At 37.0% G+C, this 17,910-nt stretch overlaps 2 protein-coding genes across 3 annotated transcripts; one reads left to right on the top strand and one right to left on the bottom strand.

The window, feature by feature from the left end:
- Positions 1 to 4: 4 nt before the first annotated feature.
- On the top strand, positions 5 to 3,257 carry LOC105167603 (uncharacterized). Its single transcript, XM_011087375.3, has 10 exons — positions 5 to 212; positions 493 to 622; positions 944 to 1,082; positions 1,171 to 1,383; positions 1,519 to 1,657; positions 2,091 to 2,241; positions 2,350 to 2,459; positions 2,539 to 2,636; positions 2,719 to 2,788; positions 2,915 to 3,257. The coding sequence occupies exons 1-10, from the start codon at positions 120 to 122 to the stop codon at positions 3,002 to 3,004; spliced, it is 1,233 nt and encodes a 410-aa protein (XP_011085677.1). The 5' UTR covers positions 5 to 119; the 3' UTR covers positions 3,005 to 3,257.
- Positions 3,258 to 10,290: 7,033 nt separating this feature from the next.
- On the bottom strand, positions 10,291 to 17,880 carry LOC148787107 (uncharacterized). Of its 2 annotated transcripts, none has more exons than XM_088883213.1 (16): positions 17,810 to 17,880; positions 16,612 to 17,593; positions 16,430 to 16,520; positions 16,107 to 16,185; positions 15,363 to 15,434; positions 15,219 to 15,290; positions 15,075 to 15,146; positions 14,019 to 15,002; positions 13,837 to 13,927; positions 13,514 to 13,592; positions 12,769 to 12,840; positions 12,625 to 12,696; positions 12,481 to 12,552; positions 12,337 to 12,408; positions 12,193 to 12,264; positions 10,291 to 10,796 (listed from the first exon to the last, which is right to left on the bottom strand). In XM_088883213.1, the coding sequence occupies exons 2-6, from the start codon at positions 16,762 to 16,764 to the stop codon at positions 15,221 to 15,223; spliced, it is 465 nt and encodes a 154-aa protein (XP_088739339.1). In that variant the 5' UTR covers positions 16,765 to 17,593; positions 17,810 to 17,880; the 3' UTR covers positions 10,291 to 10,796; positions 12,193 to 12,264; positions 12,337 to 12,408; positions 12,481 to 12,552; positions 12,625 to 12,696; positions 12,769 to 12,840; positions 13,514 to 13,592; positions 13,837 to 13,927; positions 14,019 to 15,002; positions 15,075 to 15,146; positions 15,219 to 15,220. The 2 variants fall into 2 exon arrangements, with proteins under 2 accessions (XP_088739339.1, XP_088739338.1); XM_088883212.1 differs by lacking the exon at positions 17,810 to 17,880 and adding an exon at positions 17,666 to 17,737.
- Positions 17,881 to 17,910: the final 30 nt, after the last annotated feature.

Here is a 17,910-nt window from a genome sequence, read left to right as displayed (position 1 = left end):
TCACTCTATTCCATCCATCCTCTCTCTCTCTCCGCCATCAGAGCTCTCCGCCGAGCAATCTCGTCTTCCAAATTCATTATCTGCGGGGACTTCTGCGTTTCCTTCTCAATCCTCAAAATATGACGACTGTTGTCCCCACATCGGAAGAAGATCCCTCCCTCGCCGTTGTCCGGTTCACCGCCGAGTTGTCGTGGGCGGACGCCGGCCCTGAGGTGATTCTTATGTACTTGTATATTGTATATGCAGTGGCTGCTGAAAATTTTTCTAGGTTTATATAGAAGTCCCGATTATGTCAATTTCTTTTTGTGATTATAATTGTGTTGTTGGGGTAAATTTAATCTTTGTAATGGATGCATAACTAACGTCGGTATATTGCAAACTGTTAAATTTTGTTTTCTTTACTTTTTGGGGGTGTGTCTGGTGTCGCAGTTGTGATGATTTTTCGATTTTAATGTTGTAACTGATGAATTTCTAATATTTGATATTGAATAGGTAGCAGAGGGTCAGGTGAATAGGTTGTGCTTGGAGGCGCAAGAATGTATGATACAGAACAGGTGGTTGGATTTGGCTTCTTTGATGCTTACTTCTGCTGATGTCATCTTCTCTAAAGCTTCTGAGAAAGGTAAAAATATCTCTTCGCAATTGGAGTTGATGGAAAGATAACCTGTGAGATTCTTTTCTATTTGATTAGTTGAAGGATTCTTCACTGGAAGCTGGTGAGATATGTTTCACCTCTTTTATTTTGCTGTCTTTTGAAACGTTAAATATCTTCTGAGAGCTGTGCAATTGAATTTTACCTGCTTTCAACTGTCTTTTTCTGGAATTGCACTTGGGTTCTGATGTTGCCATTCTCTATCCAAGAACTGTCTCCGGATATGTTGGCTAGACAAGTTTCTAGTTTTGCATTTCTAACTGGTCTACTATTTGTTGCTTTTTAACTCAGATCTTGAATGTGCCTACACTGTGATTTGCAACCTTGTCAACAAGCCTGAGAGCCTTGATCAAGTGCATGAGATGGCAGAGCTTATAGCTACGAAGGTTACTCAACAGCCTAATGACAAGCCTGTGCTGCGCTTAAAGATGTAAGACAACATGGCATTGAGCAATAGATCTTTGAGGCAACTTGAGTTTTCAAATCCTGTCTAACTTGTTTTCAACCTTTTCCTTTAGCTTGTTTAACCTCTACAACCTATTGAAGAACCCATATAGCCAGTTCTTTGTGTATATGAAGGCCCTCAACTTGGCAGTTAGTGGAAAAGTCACTGAATATGTTGTACCATCTTTTAGAAAGATGGACAACTTTTTGAGGGAGTGGAATCTTGGAGTCAAAGATCAGAGAGATCTCTTTCTTACAGTTGCTAATATTTTGAAGGATAGCAAGAGGTGAGAACCGTGCATGAGTTGTACCTATTATTCTTTTGTGTATATATATACATATCTGTAGAATATATGTATATATGTAATGGGTTACACAACCAATCAGTTGAGTTATAATTCTTTCCTAATCTGGATTTTCAGCTCTGCGAAAGACTCTTTTAATTTTCTTGTCAAGTATCTGGAAACTTTTTCTGGTGGGGATGCATTGACTGTGGCGGAAGCTAAGGAGGAAGCAGTTCACGCTGTAATCGAGTTTGTTAAGGCACCTGACATGTTTCAGGTAATACCCTGAATTAATTTAAGTTGGTTACAGAATGATGCTTCACTCTGTTGGTTAGATTATTTTTATTAGTACTGTATATTATGTTTGGTGGATGTATTGAGGAGTTGACGTTTTGCAGTTTGTATTGACCAGGCTTAAAACATTCAGATTGGAACTAATAAATTTTAGGAAAAGATGAGATTATGACTTTCAAAGTTATTTCTCAACAATGCTTTTTCTAGGTATAGGTGAGATCTGAACAACTGGCTTGTGTTTATCTTAGGCTTTGGTCATTATCCCCCCATTCAGACATGTCATTTTATGGTGTTCTGAATGATATTTCTCATTAGCATCACCATTTACTATATCTCAGTGTAGTTTGCTTTTATATGATTATTGTATTTGGTCTCTCTGAAGTCTTACATGAAAATTTCATATCTTTTTGCACCAGAGTGACTTACTAGATATGCCTGCTATAGCACAACTGGAGAAAGACGCCAAATACGCGCTGGTATACCAACTTCTAAAAATCTTTTTGACTCAGAGGCTGGATGCATATTTGGATTTCCATTCATCAAATTCTAATTTCTTGGAGAGCTATGGTATGACTTCATTTTTGCCTCATCTATCCACTGAGCCATTGCATTTGGGCCTCAAATAGTAGGCACTTAAAGCGGTATGCTGGTTATTATACCCATGGAATGATGCAGGTCTTGTTCATGAAGATTGTGTTGCTAAGATGAGGTTGATATCCCTGGTAGATCTTGGCAACAGTGGATCTGGTCAAGTTCCGTACTCCTTGATTAAGGACACACTCCAGGTAAAGCTAATTGTCATACTTTATAAGCAGCTTCAAAGTTTTACATCTTATTTCTCCTCATTTTGCATGGTTTTCATAGATTGAAGAGAATGAAGTAGAACCATGGGTTGTCAAGGCAATTACAGCTAAGTTAATGGACTGCAGAATTGATCAAATCAACCAAGTAGTCTTAGTGAGGTATGTAGTTATCCCGGTTCAATATCTTATCCTATCTCTGGTATAAATCATAGTGATTGTGGGTCATATTTTTTGGGTGCAGCCGCTGCACAGAACGTGTCTTTGGGAACCATGAATGGGAATCCCTTCGTTCAAAGCTTGTGACTTGGAGGGTAATGAATTTTGAACCATCATTTCTAATCTATTGCACGAATATATTTGTTTGTTGAGAGGGTTGTCTACCCCCCCAACGCTACGATGGCCTTAATTTATTACATATTGATGTGAATTTCTCCCAGGGGAATATTGCAAATGTGATCAGTACCATTCAAGCAAACAAGATAACTGATGATGGCACCCAGGCAGTGCAGGGGATGACGATTCGTTGAGATTGTTCTAGTTCGTTACTGCTGTTATCTTCAATCTTGCTGCAAGCCAACTGCAGAGGTTGTAGCTATTCTTAGAGTCTTTGACAATAGAGTTGCCCGTGTTAGAGTAGTTTTGATCATTGCTTTTGTAGCGCAAGTTGAACAACATATCTGACCCAATTTTGTTTTGAGATCTACATTGCCTTTCCTTCCATGTTTATGTCATATGAATGTAATATTTGTTTTCAAATGCGAAGGCTTGATTTCCGTTTAATTTTCCAGTTTTATCTGCATTCTTGTTCCCTTGACATGTCACAGAAATGGAGTTTCATAATCTCTGGTGGGTCTTGACAACCTTCTGCACGCATAATGAATTAATGATGGCAATATAAAGTAGCTTACTCTCAGGTTCAGTAAAGATTGAGAAATGATCGAATGAGAACTTGTAGTTTTATTGATTATCCTAACATAGTAGTTTTGGGGTGTGTATGAAAGAGTTTCCCAGTCTTTTCTAAGGAATGATCAATGTGAGATGAGTGAAGTCTAGACAAATAATACTTCATCTCTGGGTGCTTGTAATTGCCTCCTCACAAGTGAAGTGTAGATCCCATTTCTGCACAGGAGCTCGTCGTGTGTGCCACGATCAGCTATCTGGCCATCAGGTATGACTGCAACTGTATCAGTACTCTTGACAGTTGAAAGCCGATGGGCTATTACCAGTACAGTTCTGCCTCTCACTAGGGAGTCCATAGCATCCTGTGGGGTGCAACGGGTAAGGAAGTCGGCCAAAGAAAAACATTGTGTGTTTAAATGAATTGTGCCCGTGACACAAGTATGATATCCATCTGATGCATGAGAAATCACAAGTGCGCAAACTGAAAAACAGAACTCCTATGATTGGAAAGAATCAGCTGTGGCACCACTAAGAGGCGGTTTTAGTTGTTTGAAAATTTTAACATGTCCTGATTTAAGAGATGAATTTAACCTCCCAGAATAAGATGTTAGGATCCAGTAACTCCTTTAGTAGAAAGTAAGTCATTTCTAATTTTTACAATTTTTACCGCCATGTTAATTGTAGAATTCTCTCTTTTTATTTCTTATCCAAACACTAGTATAAGACCTATAGTCATAAGTTTTCACTTTTTCATCCAATGATCGTGATGCGTGCGATTTTAGCACGGAACCTAAAGTCTTGGATCTTGGAGATGGATTTGGGCCAATCGAATAAAAGTTTTTGTAAGAGAAAACCTGCAAAACAAAATATTAGCACTCCAATGCTTAAGTTAGTACCGAATTCAAAAAATAATGATTTAAGTAACGAAAGCATATTAAAGAAATAGGATAGAATGTTGAAGAAGTAAGAATGAGTATGTGAGAGTGATAGTTGATCAACAAAGTTGTAGTAGAGTTTCTGCGTGGAGAGTCCTCCTTGTCGTGGGGTTGATGTTGCTTCTTGTTCCTGAGAAAACAAGGAGAGTTAGTTGAAGTAAAATGTGATTGGACCCTCCTCTTTAGAAATTATGTTATGAGAATTAGTTATTTGGATGAGGGAAAGAGTTCAAGATGGAGAAGAACTCTCAGTCCTCTAGGAGTTTGTTAGGTGCTGGAGTCCAGGTTTTATGGGGAGGTCTTCTGCTACACATACTCCTCGTCAGTTATGGAGGGGCCTATAGGCCTACCTGGAGGGCCCGTGCGTGTGCCATGTGTGCTTCGAGGGCTGATGTGTGCATGAGGATTGGGCTGGTTGTAGGATTTTTGGGATAGGTGAATTGAGCCGTGTCATTTGGGCCTTTTTATTTGTCCTGGACGTACGTGGATGGGGTGTTGCTTTCCACCTTATTTTTTAGGGCAGACCAAGCTGGCCCATACCCATCATTCAATCTCCTCCATTCTAAAGAGGAGGGGGGCTTTCAACTCATTCTTAGAGTAGGAGTCCTTGCTCCATTTGATCTAGAAGGAACCCTTCTGTCAGCTAGGGAATGGATCCTTTCTCTTTTATGTTTTCCTGCCTACGCGCGTCCTTTCATTTATCCGTACTTCATGCAGCGCGTCTCTGTTCTTGTCAGGGAATGATGGCTAGACCTAAGCCACGTAGGACTAAAAATCCCTCAAAAAATATTTAACTGACATGTCATGTCATTTTTTGGATAAAAATCAAAATTTCGGGCCACCAAAGGGTTAAATTTCATTATTTTTGAAATTTAATGTATAAACAATAGGTATAATTGTCGGATTAAAATTAATATAGAGCATATCCAATGGACCAAAAAATAATTTTTTTAATATAAAAATTTTAAATTTTATATATTATAGATAAATTATATACATTTTAATTGAAATTTATATAATATACTATATAAATATAAAATATTACCTTATATATATATATGAAGAGGCATTGTTTTTAAAAGAATAGGTACAGATTGAATATGGGGTTGTTTAAGTATTTGTTTATAACATATTAGTGATTTTTTATATTAAAATTATCACAAAAAATTTTGTGATATTTTTTCTAGGGGTCAAAATAAATTCTAACTCTAAGATAATATATAAGGTTGGGTTAATCTCCATGCTTATTTTTTGGTCTGTCTTTCCCTCTCACAAAGTGGAGGTCACGTGCGTCTCCCTAGACTAGAGGAAAGGTAGTTTCATCTATTTATACTCATTGAAGAGGTTGAGACCTCCCACTACTCAGTTATTACCCCACAATTCATAATCTTATCAATTTCTCACCCTCCCCACAATCCACACACTCAAACCCCAATGGAGAAACCGAAACCCAACGCCAACTACCGCCGCACACGCGCATTTCTCCACTATTTCGCACCCGCCCTCGTCCTCCTCCTCCCACTGCTCCTCAGCGCAAACCTGCAGAAAGCCGAATGCCTCAGTACCGCCACCCCGGCAGCGGAAGGACGCTGCAATGGCACCAGCAGGATCACCGATTGCCTGCCTGACGACGAGGAGTTCCTGATGGAATCAGAAACAAGCAGAAGGTTACTTGTCAACGAGCCCAAAACCTACTTTGGTAGGGCGCTGCAGCCTCCACCCATTTGCGACGCAAAAGTCGTAGGCAATTGCTTTCCGGAACCCAGGGCAATCGATGATAGGCGGCATTGTACCGTCAATGACTGCGGGCGCCCCGGTAACTGAATCAACAACTGCTTAATAAAGAGAGTTTAATTTTGTCGGTGTGTGATTATGTGTGTGTTTGTTATATAACGTTTAATATTGATGCAGTAATTATCACGAAAATCAAAGCATGGGAACTAATTCATGCAATATGATGTATTTATTTTGATAAATTAACCTCTCATTTCAAATCAATCGATTGGTTAATTTATGACCAGTACAAATGACCCACTATTAATGTTCACTAGTTTAATGTTTTATTTCTCAATTCTTGCTGCTCTGCGTTTGCAATGGATGTTTTATTAATGTAAATTTATATTCTACTTTATATTTTATTTAGTGTATAAATATCATATATATATATATATATTAATATAAAAAAGAAATTACACCTTTTATTCACAAATAGCAGCGACACTATTATATTAATTCTTTATTATATTGGTATTGCGTTTAAATTGATTTTCTATTTTTTTCTTTGTTTCTTTTTTTTTTCTTGGATGTGATATTAGCTTATATATTGCATTTTTATTTATAATATGTTTTTTATATTAAAAAAGGAAATTTCATTCACAAACGAAATTTGTGATACCATTGTACCAATTTATTTGCTGTGTCGGTAATATTTTGGAGTATAAAGTGCACAAATAATTGAGAAATTGAGCAATATTTCTTATACATTCATTATCCATATGACCAAAAAAACAAAAAAACACAAAGCAAGAAGAATCAAAGCGATGTACAATTATTGATCATAAAACAACAATGATGTCTTATTACAATAATTAAGACCGAAGTCGTGTTTTAGTCTTACCATAAATATGTAAATATTAACCTTACTTTATTTAAATAATATAATAATATTATTTATTTATTGTGTTATTGATATGATGACATTATATACTAAATTTGTTGATATAATCATGTAATTATCACTTCTAATACAAAAAAAACAACAAGTACAAAGAAGAGGGCAATTATTGATCATTGACGTCGGAAAGTCCGCCACCATATATATAAACCTCACATCAGTGTTTTGTACCACAATATCTATATCACCATCAGGCATCAACACTGCAAAACATCAGATCCTTCCTACAATGAACGCCATGGTGACCAGTGTAAATTAGAACAGGCTTTTTTTATATTTATTAAAATTATAAATATATTTTTATTGTTTTAAAAATTATAAATATTTTTTAAAATTAACGGTCATTTAATAATTATCCCTTACAATAGATTATCATAATAGGGTATTTATTAGATAAATATTAAAAGGTTGTAATTTATTGTGACGACAAACCACTAGGCTCTGCGATGATGTTACCGGCTCACATGGGCATCGCCATATGCACGTCGCTATGCGCACAGGACCATCCACTAAATTGTCTGTGTGGGTCGACTTTGACAACACATATTACACCTACATCGGAAGATTGCAACTGAAATGAACAATGGGTAGCTCTATTCCTATCGACAATATTATCGAAATTACTAAAGAAATAATGTTTTGACTCGTGCAATAATACAAATAAAGATTACATATACAAAAAAAATATTTATAATTGTGACAAGTTTTAGGATAATCTATTATAATTTACTCTTTTTCTTAAAAGCTGAAAACATATAGATCATATAGAGAAAATCAGAAAGCACGGGGAGCTAAAAGAGGTAAATTTTTTATCTGTCTCAGAAATTTAGCCACGAGCTCGCTCTGTGACAGTAATGGATTCTTCGAACAGACCAATAATTCTGAGAACACAAAAAGGTTAGGCTAGTTGGGTAGGTCCCCGACGAAGACACTCCGACCCAAGTTAGATCTTTGTTGTAAATAAATATTTAGTAGTCTTCTTGGATTCCGAATGACATTACCTTTTGATGAGTACCTCTCAACATATTTATAGAGTGTCCAAAGATATATTTGGTATATGCTCATCAATAGCGATTTTGCTTAGACCATGCTCCCGGATCATAGGTAATTGATACTCCTTAATTGTAGTCATATTATTTTCGTCAATAAAGTACTTAGGGGGATCCTTACCATATTAGAGATTTTACCATCCGGAATGTCCATTATGCCCTTACTGAGGAGCTTATTTATCTTTAGATAAATCATTCTCATCAATTTTAAACAGGTAAAATACAGACACCCCAACGTAGAGGGTCATTTGCACTCCCCCCCCCCCCTCCAACCTTCAAAAAAATCAAAATAAAAAAGAAAAAATAAGTGAAAAAAAAAATTTAAAAATTCAATATCTGATCTGCAGATAAATACTTTACATTACAAGTCAAAATCAAACCAAAAAGCCATGAACTTTATGCGAAATCAAGTATGTGAAACCCATAATTTGAACAAAAAAACTTTAAACTTCAATTTACAAACAAAAAATTTCACCACAACCACAAAATTAGCAAAACATTACAAAGACTGAAAAAAACAATACGAGAAAACACTGACCTAGATGAAGAAATTGAACTTCAACAACCTAGATGAAAAAATCACGAAAAACTGCAACTTCAAACAATACCAAATACACTGCTATTAAAAGAGGCAAAATCAAACCAAAAAAAAAAAAAGAAAAATCATGTGTATTTTTTCAGCACCCACGTCATGCATGTGTGTCTATTTCAAGCGGTGTCAAAATTACATTTGACTTATAATATGACGTGGTTGATCTGCAAATCAAACATTAAATTTCCTGAAAATCTCCTCCATTTTTTTGAACTTTTATAATTTATTTTGTTTTTTGCTCTATAAAAAGGTTAGAAGGCAAAATGAAAATGACCCCATATGTTGGAGAATGTATGCATTTAACACTTACGACTATACTGAACTTAAAATTGCTCTCAAGCGCGTTAACACACGTGGACAGAATATTCCATCATTAATCCCAAAAAAATATAAAGTGCAACAAACTCAAAAGATTGAGTAGGAAAGTGTAAAAAACAAAAAGTTGAAGATAAAGTGCAAATGACCCCAAATATTGGGAGGTGTCCCCATTTTACCTTTTTAAAAATTACAAGCTTGAAAAAACATGAGTACCACAACCAAAATCTATGTAGTGCTTTGATAGATAATAAGAACGGAACAAAAAGTCTTATCAAATTTAGCTAAAAAAAAATTATAACAAGAATGCCACATAATTTTGAAAAGGAAGCCTTACGGAACGGAAAATTTAAAAAGAAAGAATAATGTTTTCAATAACTCAATAGAACAAAAAGGAAAAATTATAAAATTAATCCTGTAACTGAGGGGGTGGCGTTATTCGTCCTGTAATTTTATGATTAGCAATTTTAGTCCTATAAGTTCCAAAAGGGTCGCAATTTTAGTCCTCTGTACAAATTTGTAGAATTACAATCGATTTTATCCTTTCCCAGCTTTATGAGCATTTTAGTCTATTTTTAATTATTTTTCATCCTAATGCATAATCTTGCACATGCTCGGTTGGGATGGCATTAAGACCTATGTTTATTGAAATAATATTTATTTATATAGATTTAGATATTTTTTTTCACTAACGGAGGAGACTTTTTAAGAGAATAGAATCGGACAAAAATTCAAGCTACAATAGAGAATAATTTTAGATTTTGAAAGATCAAAAATGAAATTTCTTTATGAAAATTCTAGAAAAGGGAGAAGATTATCTCCAAACACCGAATGAGGGTTCGAGTGACAACCCAGAGTATTTTCAAATCTTGAAAAAATAGAAAAATAATTTCATCCTAGAATTCTAAAGAAGACCATAAAACCGGATCCTGAACCTCTTTCACAGGAGGAACAAGAATGGTGGAAAATTCACTAAATTTAGAAGATGCTACCAGAAAATATGGTGAAAAATATATAGGCCACCGAAGTCCATGGTAGATTACTAGCAAGGAGAAATGAAATGGGTAATTTCCTCTTCACTAATACAATTATGATTAAAAGAGTGATTAAAAAAACCTCAAGCCCGATACATGTTTTTTGGCTTTTATTTGGGTAGAAAAAGAAAAGGATTGGCAACGGAACGATCCTGTCAAAGTGGGACCACGAGAGCTCTCCAGACCAAGGAATGGCCAGCATAGCTATTGCACACAACACCAGGCCCTTACCTAGATGATATGAACAGAGATAAATTTGCAGAAATTCAAGTAATCAAAAATGGGGATGTGAAAGAGAAGAAAACAATAGAAGATGGGAAGAAAAAATTGCTTAATTGGGTTTCATAATAATGTCTGAAAACTACATCCCTTGCCTTTACAACAAAGCTGCAACAAAATGACAAAATCAAAAAGGAAAATTAAAGCTGAAATGCATTAAAATTCCTCAGAAGAATGTCGGACGTCCTTCCCCTCAGCTGGCGATCGGTGGGATCATTTTCTCCTTCAGAGACTTTAAGGACAACAACTCCACTTCCTCACAGACATGCGCATCCTCAGCGTCCACGTGGAGCCCAATTGGCTCGCCTTGATGGGTCTGAGCTAAATCCCGAATCTCCTTCCCAAATCGATTGCGCCCTGGCCCCTATGAAACAATGTCGTGAGACTCAGTTGATTTCAATTTATCCCCAATTCTAGAGATTACTTCAATCGAACGGTCCATGTTAGCTCCTTCCATTGTGCGGTCAGCTTTAAGAGTCGCATTTTGGCTGAGAAACGCGGCACTTGATCGCGACAGCTCACACAGTTGTTCCACAAACCTCTACTCATTATCAGAAGGAATCAATACTGGTTTACCACCCTCAAGCAGGTAACGGTGAAAAGACACTAGACAAAAGAAAAATCACAAGAAAATGTGCAAGCAATAAACTAAGTTCTAATATGCAACATACGAAAACAACCACTAATTGTTCAGCATTGAGATCGACATCCGAAAACCTGCATTATAAATTAACCTTAGTAGGAGAGCACAGCGGAACAACTACAGGTGCACACACCAAATATGTAAACAGTTTAAGACATGCATTATAAGGACCATACCTAGCTATCATTATAAACTGACAAGTAAAAACTATACCAATAAATGTAAATGTATCAAGTATTTTCAGAAGTTCTTCGTCATAAAGTTGAGTGCGTATATCATACCCGCACTTCTAGACCTAGCAAGAACACTACAGTTAGATTGCTACAGGGATACGACAAGAAGGGTGAAAGAAGAAAAGGAAATTGAGCGTCATAATATTTGGCTGGAAAATGTTAGCAGAGATATTTTAATTTTAGTTAGACAAAACCAATAGCTAAACACCTCGGCAACAATAGCTTCAAGAAATTTTAGTAATTTAGATAATTTAAAAAAGTCTTGTACAAAGGAAAATTTTAGAACAAAGAAAAACTCAAGACCAAAAGGAAATCATAAAAAAAAAAAAAAAAAAAATTGCTGGTCCTTCTCTTCAGAAGCTGCTAGGGCATGCACAGTCTATTCGACACCTTCTTTTGAGATGATGATGGAGGAGATATAAATTATAGAGAAGGATGAAAAGGAGGGGGGCAATGAGGGGGTAGAAGGAAAGACATGAAGAAAAAATAGGATTAGAGGTAAAGTTGTCATAGTCCAAACTACTGATTCGAGCTCTTCTAATATAAGCCCGGAATCTCTGATTAATGGTGTTCTAGTGGAGGAAAAGCATTCTAAGTGTGGTATCCTAGAAACTTTTCGACAAATACAGAACCATGGAAGAGGGTTTTGCCTTGACTAAATTTTTTGCTCAACATAATGCATATGTTTGGATTTTGCTTTGACCAAACGACAATCTATATCATGGACTTTGAGAGAAAATCCAATTAATAACAAATTGGAAAATGTTGAGCCAAAAAATTAACTAAGTAAAACTGAAAAATAAGTATCCTATATTTTAGGCAGATGTAAGCCTCTTCCCTAGCTAGGTTCTTATTTGTTAAAAAGGTATCTAAGGTGAGCTCAATACCACAACTATACTAACTTTTCCTCCATGGAAACATCATATTCAGAGAAGGGCAAAGGTGCAACGAGAATATATTTCGCCGGAATTGGGTGTTAGTCCAGTATTTCCAAAGGGTGCAACATATCGTTTTGCATGCATGCATATCTAAGCATAACAGAATAAGGAATGCGAAGATACCTTTAGATTGAATTGCAGCCTACGGGCCTTCCATTCACTTGACTTACGAGCACTTCGCTTTCCATGAGCCATCTGCAGATTTGCAACATATCATTTTGCATGCAAGCATATCTAAGCATAACAGAATAAGGAACGCGGAGATACCTTTAGATTGAATTGCTGCCTAGGGGCCTTTCCTTCACTTGACTTACGAGCACTTCGCTTTCTATGAGCCATCTGCAGATTTGCAGCATATCATTTTGCACGCACGCACATCTAAGCGTAACAGAATAAGGAACGCGGAGATACCTTTCTATTGAATTGCTGCCTAGGGGCCTTTCCTTCACTTGACTTACGAGCACTTCGCTTTCTATGAGCCATCTGCAGATTTGCAGCATATCATTTTGCATGCACGCACATCTAAGCGTAACAGAATAAGGAACGCGGAGATACCTTTCGATTGAATTGCTGCCTAGGGGCCTTTCCTTCACTTGACTTACGAGCACTTCACTTTCTATGAGCCATCTGCAGATTTGCAGCATATCATTTTGCATGCACGCACATCTAAGCGTAACAGAATAAGGAACGCGGAGATACCTTTCTATTGAATTGCTGCCTAGGGGCCTTTCCTTCAGTTGACTTACGAGCACTTCGCTTTCTATGAGCCATCTGCAGATTTGCAAAAGCCAGATTAAACACCTCATTACTCCATGCTACAAGAAAACCTTAAACTACTTAAGTGAAGTACAATTCACAACTCAAAATGATTAAATAGTTTCACAAAGTTTTGCAGAATCAAAGGGGAAGATTTAAACAAGGACAAAACAAACAACTCCTTTTACAAGCAATAATTCTTTTCTCCGTCAACACTGACTTGTAAACTTTCACATATTTCTACCCAACTGAAGCAAATAATTCAAGCAGAGAAATACCTAATAACATACTTTTCAAGCAGTGAAATATTTTTACCCAACTGAAGCAAATAATTCAAGCAGGAAAAAAATAAGTTTAGCCTATGTCTACGATCAGCCCAACATATTTCTCCACTGCGAAATATCTAGCAATAGGAAAATCCTATGTCTACGATCAGCCCATGGAATTACCTCATAAAACCATCACGATACATCAGAGGGCTATAGATAAAAGCATGTTTACAATACCACCAATCACGTTTCTCGGTTATCATATACTATCAGTTGTATGCTATGCAAATTCAGAAAATTTATCCAAGAACCACATGCTGCGAACCAGAAAAGCGAGTTCAAATTATCATAGCAACCCCTGAAAGAGAAGATTACCAGTACCGCATAAAAAGGATATTAAACACCAATAAGACAGTCACCTTCTCAGAGGTCTGCAAAGGATCTGATTCTTTTTTCGATGTTTCACCCCTTCCACGTGTGACAGTATTCTTGCCTTTCCTGTCGGACAGAAAATCACCAATCACGAACAGAAAGATAAAGAAACTAACGCTACGTTTGGATCTTGGATTTTGGCGACTGAAGTACTGAACCGAACATATTTTTTCACTTCAAACATTGTAACTTGTACTTTATGTTTTATACACTGTCTTCGAATTTACCTTTTCCTCACTAAAATCAATGGGTAAACATAGTCCCAACGTTTTTCAGGTGGAAGCAAATAGAAAGAGAAGGAAAAACTAACCAGATCTATGCTTGTAAGTGAAAGCCTCCCTGTCCTTCAAACCCAACATAAGTTCCGCTTTTGCAGACTCAACTTTCTACTCCATTTTCATCTGCACCAAAAATTCCCAATTATTCATAATTTTTCAACCCTAATTCAACTCCCACACAAAAAATTAGACTTCACACAACCAAGGAAATTACCTTATAAATAACTTGGTGCAAAGATTTTCGTCTTTCTTCAAGAAACCGCCTATCTTTCTGCAGATTCTGGGATAACGTCATTAAAGCGTTGAAAACTCTATCCCATTCTTTCTCGCGGCCGGCGGCCTTGTCGGGGGATTTGCGTTTCCCCATTCCAGATAAGATGAAATGTGATAAAACAGAGTAAGCAACAAACGGGAGAATAATGTCGTAGGACTTTGGGATATCACAGAGAAGAAGAAGAAATCGCAGAGGGAGGCAAAGTGAACGTTGGATCGAAATGAAGCCTCCAATGGTCGGAATTTTCAATCATAAGCGGGCAAAACAATGAAAAAGATGGTAGATAAGGTCAAGTTGTCATAGTCCAAACTACTGATTCGAGCTCTTCTAATATAAGCCCGGAATCTCTGATTAATGGTGTTCTAGAGGAGGAAAAGCATTCTAATTGTGGTATCCTAGAAACTTTTCGACAAATAAAGAACCATGGAAGAGGGTTTTGCCTTGACTCAATTTTTTGCTCAACATAATGCATATGTTTGGATTTTGCTTTGACCAAACGACAATCTATTTCGTGGACTTTTGAGAGAAAATCCAATTAATAACAGATTGGAAAATGTTGAGCCAAAAAATTAACTAAGTAAAACTGAAAAATAAGTATCCTATATTTTAGGCAGATGTAAAGCCTCTTCCCTAGCTAGGTTCTTGTTTGTTAAAAAAGTATTCAAGGTGAGCTCAATACCACAACTATACTACTTTTCCTCCATGGAAACATCATATTCAGAGAAGGGCAAAGGTGCAACGAGAATATATTTTGCAGGAATTGGGTGTTAGTCCAGTATTTCCAAAGGGTGCAACATATCGTTTTGCATGCATGCATATCCAAGCATAACAGAATAAGGAATGCGGAGATACCTTTAGATTGAATTGCAGCCTACGGGCCTTTCCTTCACTTGACATACGAGCACTTCGCTTTCCATGAGCCATCTGCAGATTTGCAACATATCACTTTGCATGCACGCATATCTAAGCATAACAGAATAAGGAACGCGGAGATACCTTTAGATTGAATTGCTGCCTAAGGGCCTTTCCTTCACTTGACTTACGAGCACTTCGCTTTCTATGAGCCATCTGTAGATTTGCAACATATCATTTTGCATGCATGCATATCTAAGCATAACAGAATAAGGAACGCGGGGATACATTTAGATTGAATTGCTGCCTAGGGGCCTTTCCTTCACTTGACTTACGAGCACTTCGCTTTCTATGAGCCATCTGCAGATTTGCAGCATATCATTTTGCATGCACGCACATCTAAGCATAACAGAATAAGGAACGCGGAGATACCTTTCTATTGAATTGCTGCCTAGGGGCCTTTCCTTCAGTTCACTTACGAGCACTTCGCTTTCTATGAGGCATCTGCAGATTTGCAAAAGCCAGATTAAACACCTCATTACTCCATGCTACAAGAAAACCTTAAACTACTTAAGTGAAGTACAATTCACAACTCAAAATGATTAAATTGTTTCACAAAGTTTTGCAGAATCACAGGGGAAAATTTAAACAAGGACAAAACGAACAACTCCTTTTACAAGCAATAATTCTTTTTTCCGTCAACACTGACTTGTAAACTTTCACATATTTCTACCCAACTGAAGCAAATAATTCAAGCAAGAAATACCTAATAACATACTTTTCAAGCAGAGAAATATTTTTACCCAACTGAAGCAAATAATTCAAGCAGGAAAAAAATAAGTTTAACCTATGTCTACGATCAGCCCAACATATTTCTCCACTGCGAAATATCTAGCAATAGGAAAATCCTATGTCTACGATCAGCCCATGGAATTACCTCATAAAACCATCACGATACATCAGAGGGCTATAGATAAAAGCATGTTTACAATACCACCAATCACGTTTCTCGGTTATCATATACTATCAGTTGTATGCTATGCAAATTCAGAAAATTTATCCAAGAACCACATGCTGCGAACCAGAAAAGCGAGTTCAAATTATCATAGCAACCCCTGAAAGAGAAGATTACCAGTACCGCATAAAAAGGATATTAAACACCAATAAGACAGTCACCTTCTCAGAGGTCTGCAAAGGATCTGATTCTTTTTTCGATGTTTCACCCCTTCCACGTGTGACAGTATTCTTGCCTTTCCTGTCGGACAGAAAATCACCAATCACGAACAGAAAGATAAAGAAACTAATGCTACGTTTGGATCTTGGATTTTGGCGACTGAAGTACTGAACCGAACATATTTTTTCGCTTCAAACATTGTAACTTGTACTTTATGTTTTATACACTGTCTTCGAATTTACCTTTTCCTCACTAAAATCAATGGGTAAACATAGTCCCAACGTTTTTCAGGTGGAAGCAAATAGAAAGAGAAGGAAAAACTAACCAGATCTATACTTGTAAGTGAAAGCCTCCCTGTCCTTCAAACCCAACATAAGTTCCGCTTTTGCAGACTCAACTTTCTGCTCCATTTTCATCTGCACCAAAAATTCCCAATTATTCATAATTTTTCAACCCTAATTCAACTCCCACACAAAAAATTAGACTTCACACAACCAAGGAAATTACCTTATAAATAACTTGGTGCAAAGATTTTCGTCTTTCTTCAAGAAACCGCCTATCTTTCTGCAGATTCTGGGATAACGTCACTAAAGTGTTGAAAACTCTATCCCATTCTTTCTCGCGGCCGGCGGCCTTGTTGGGGGATTTGCGTTTCCCCATTCCAGATAAGATGAAATGTGATAAAACAGAGTAAGCAACAAACGGGAGAATAATGTCGTAGGACTTTGGGATATCACAGAGAAGAAGAAGAAATCGCAGAGGGAGGCAAAGTGAACGTTGGATCGAAATGAAGCCTCCAATGGTCGGAATTTTCAATCATAAGCGGGCAAAACAATGAAAAAGATGGTAGATAAGGTCAAGTTGTCATAGTCCAAACTACTGATTCGAGCTCTTCTAATATAAGCCCGGAATCTCTGATTAATGGTGTTCTAGTGGAGGAAAAGCATTCTAAGTGTGGTATCCTAGAAACTTTTCGACAAATAAAGAACCATGGAAGAGGGTTTTGCCTTGACTCAATTTTTTGCTCAACATAATGCATATGTTTGGATTTTGCTTTGACCAAACGACAATCTATTTCATGGACTTTTGAAGAAAATCCAATTAATAACAGATTGGAAAATGTTGAGCCAAAAAATTAACTAAGTAAAACTGAAAAATAAGTATCCTATATTTTAGGCAGATGTAAAGCCTCTTCCCTAGCTAGGTTCTTGTTTGTTAAAAAGTATTCAAGGTGAGCTCAATACCACAACTATACTACTTTTCCTCCATGGAAACATCATATTCAGAGAAGGGCAAAGGTGCAACGAGAATATATTTTGCAGGAATTGGGTGTTAGTCCAGTATTTCCAAAGGGTGCAACATATCGTTTTGCATGCATGCATATCCAAGCATAACAGAATAAGGAATGCGGAGATACCTTTAGATTGAATTGCAGCCTACGGGCCTTTCCTTCACTTGACATACGAGCACTTCGCTTTCCATGAGCCATCTGCAGATTTGCAACATATCACTTTGCATGCACGCATATCTAAGCATAACAGAATAAGGAACGCGGAGATACCTTTAGATTGAATTGCTGCCTAAGGGCCTTTCCTTCACTTGACTTACGAGCACTTCGCTTTCTATGAGCCATCTGCAGATTTGCAACATATCATTTTGCATGCATGCATATCTAAGCATAACAGAATAAGGAACGCGGGGATACATTTAGATTGAATTGCTGCCTAGGGGCCTTTCCTTCACTTGACTTACGAGCACTTCGCTTTCTATGAGCCATCTGCAGATTTGCAGCATATCATTTTGCAC

This window comes from Sesamum indicum, linkage group LG8, assembly GCF_026168435.1.
Source record: "Sesamum indicum cultivar Baizhima isolate 11 linkage group LG8, ASM2616843v1, whole genome shotgun sequence".
Classification (NCBI taxonomy): domain Eukaryota; kingdom Viridiplantae; phylum Streptophyta; class Magnoliopsida; order Lamiales; family Pedaliaceae; genus Sesamum; species Sesamum indicum.
Note: the sequence above shows the minus strand (reverse complement) of the source record. Positions and strands in the feature narration are given on the sequence as shown.

Coding starts and splice junctions, on each gene's coding strand:
- LOC148787107 (XM_088883213.1), bottom strand. CDS start 16,764: ATGGGGAAACGCAAATCCCCCAACAAGGCCGCCGGCCGCGAGAAAGAA. Junction 16,186..16,429: donor CACTTACAAGTATAGATCTG/GTTAGTTTTTCC, acceptor TCTGTCCGACAG/GAAAGGCAAGAATACTGTCA. Junction 15,291..15,362: donor GGCAGCAATTCAATAGAAAG/GTATCTCCGCGT, acceptor GCAAATCTGCAG/ATGGCTCATAGAAAGCGAAG.
- LOC105167603 (XM_011087375.3), top strand. CDS start 120: ATGACGACTGTTGTCCCCACATCGGAAGAAGATCCCTCCCTCGCCGTT. Junction 213..492: donor GGGCGGACGCCGGCCCTGAG/GTGATTCTTATG, acceptor GATATTGAATAG/GTAGCAGAGGGTCAGGTGAA. Junction 623..943: donor CTCTAAAGCTTCTGAGAAAG/GTAAAAATATCT, acceptor TTTTTAACTCAG/ATCTTGAATGTGCCTACACT.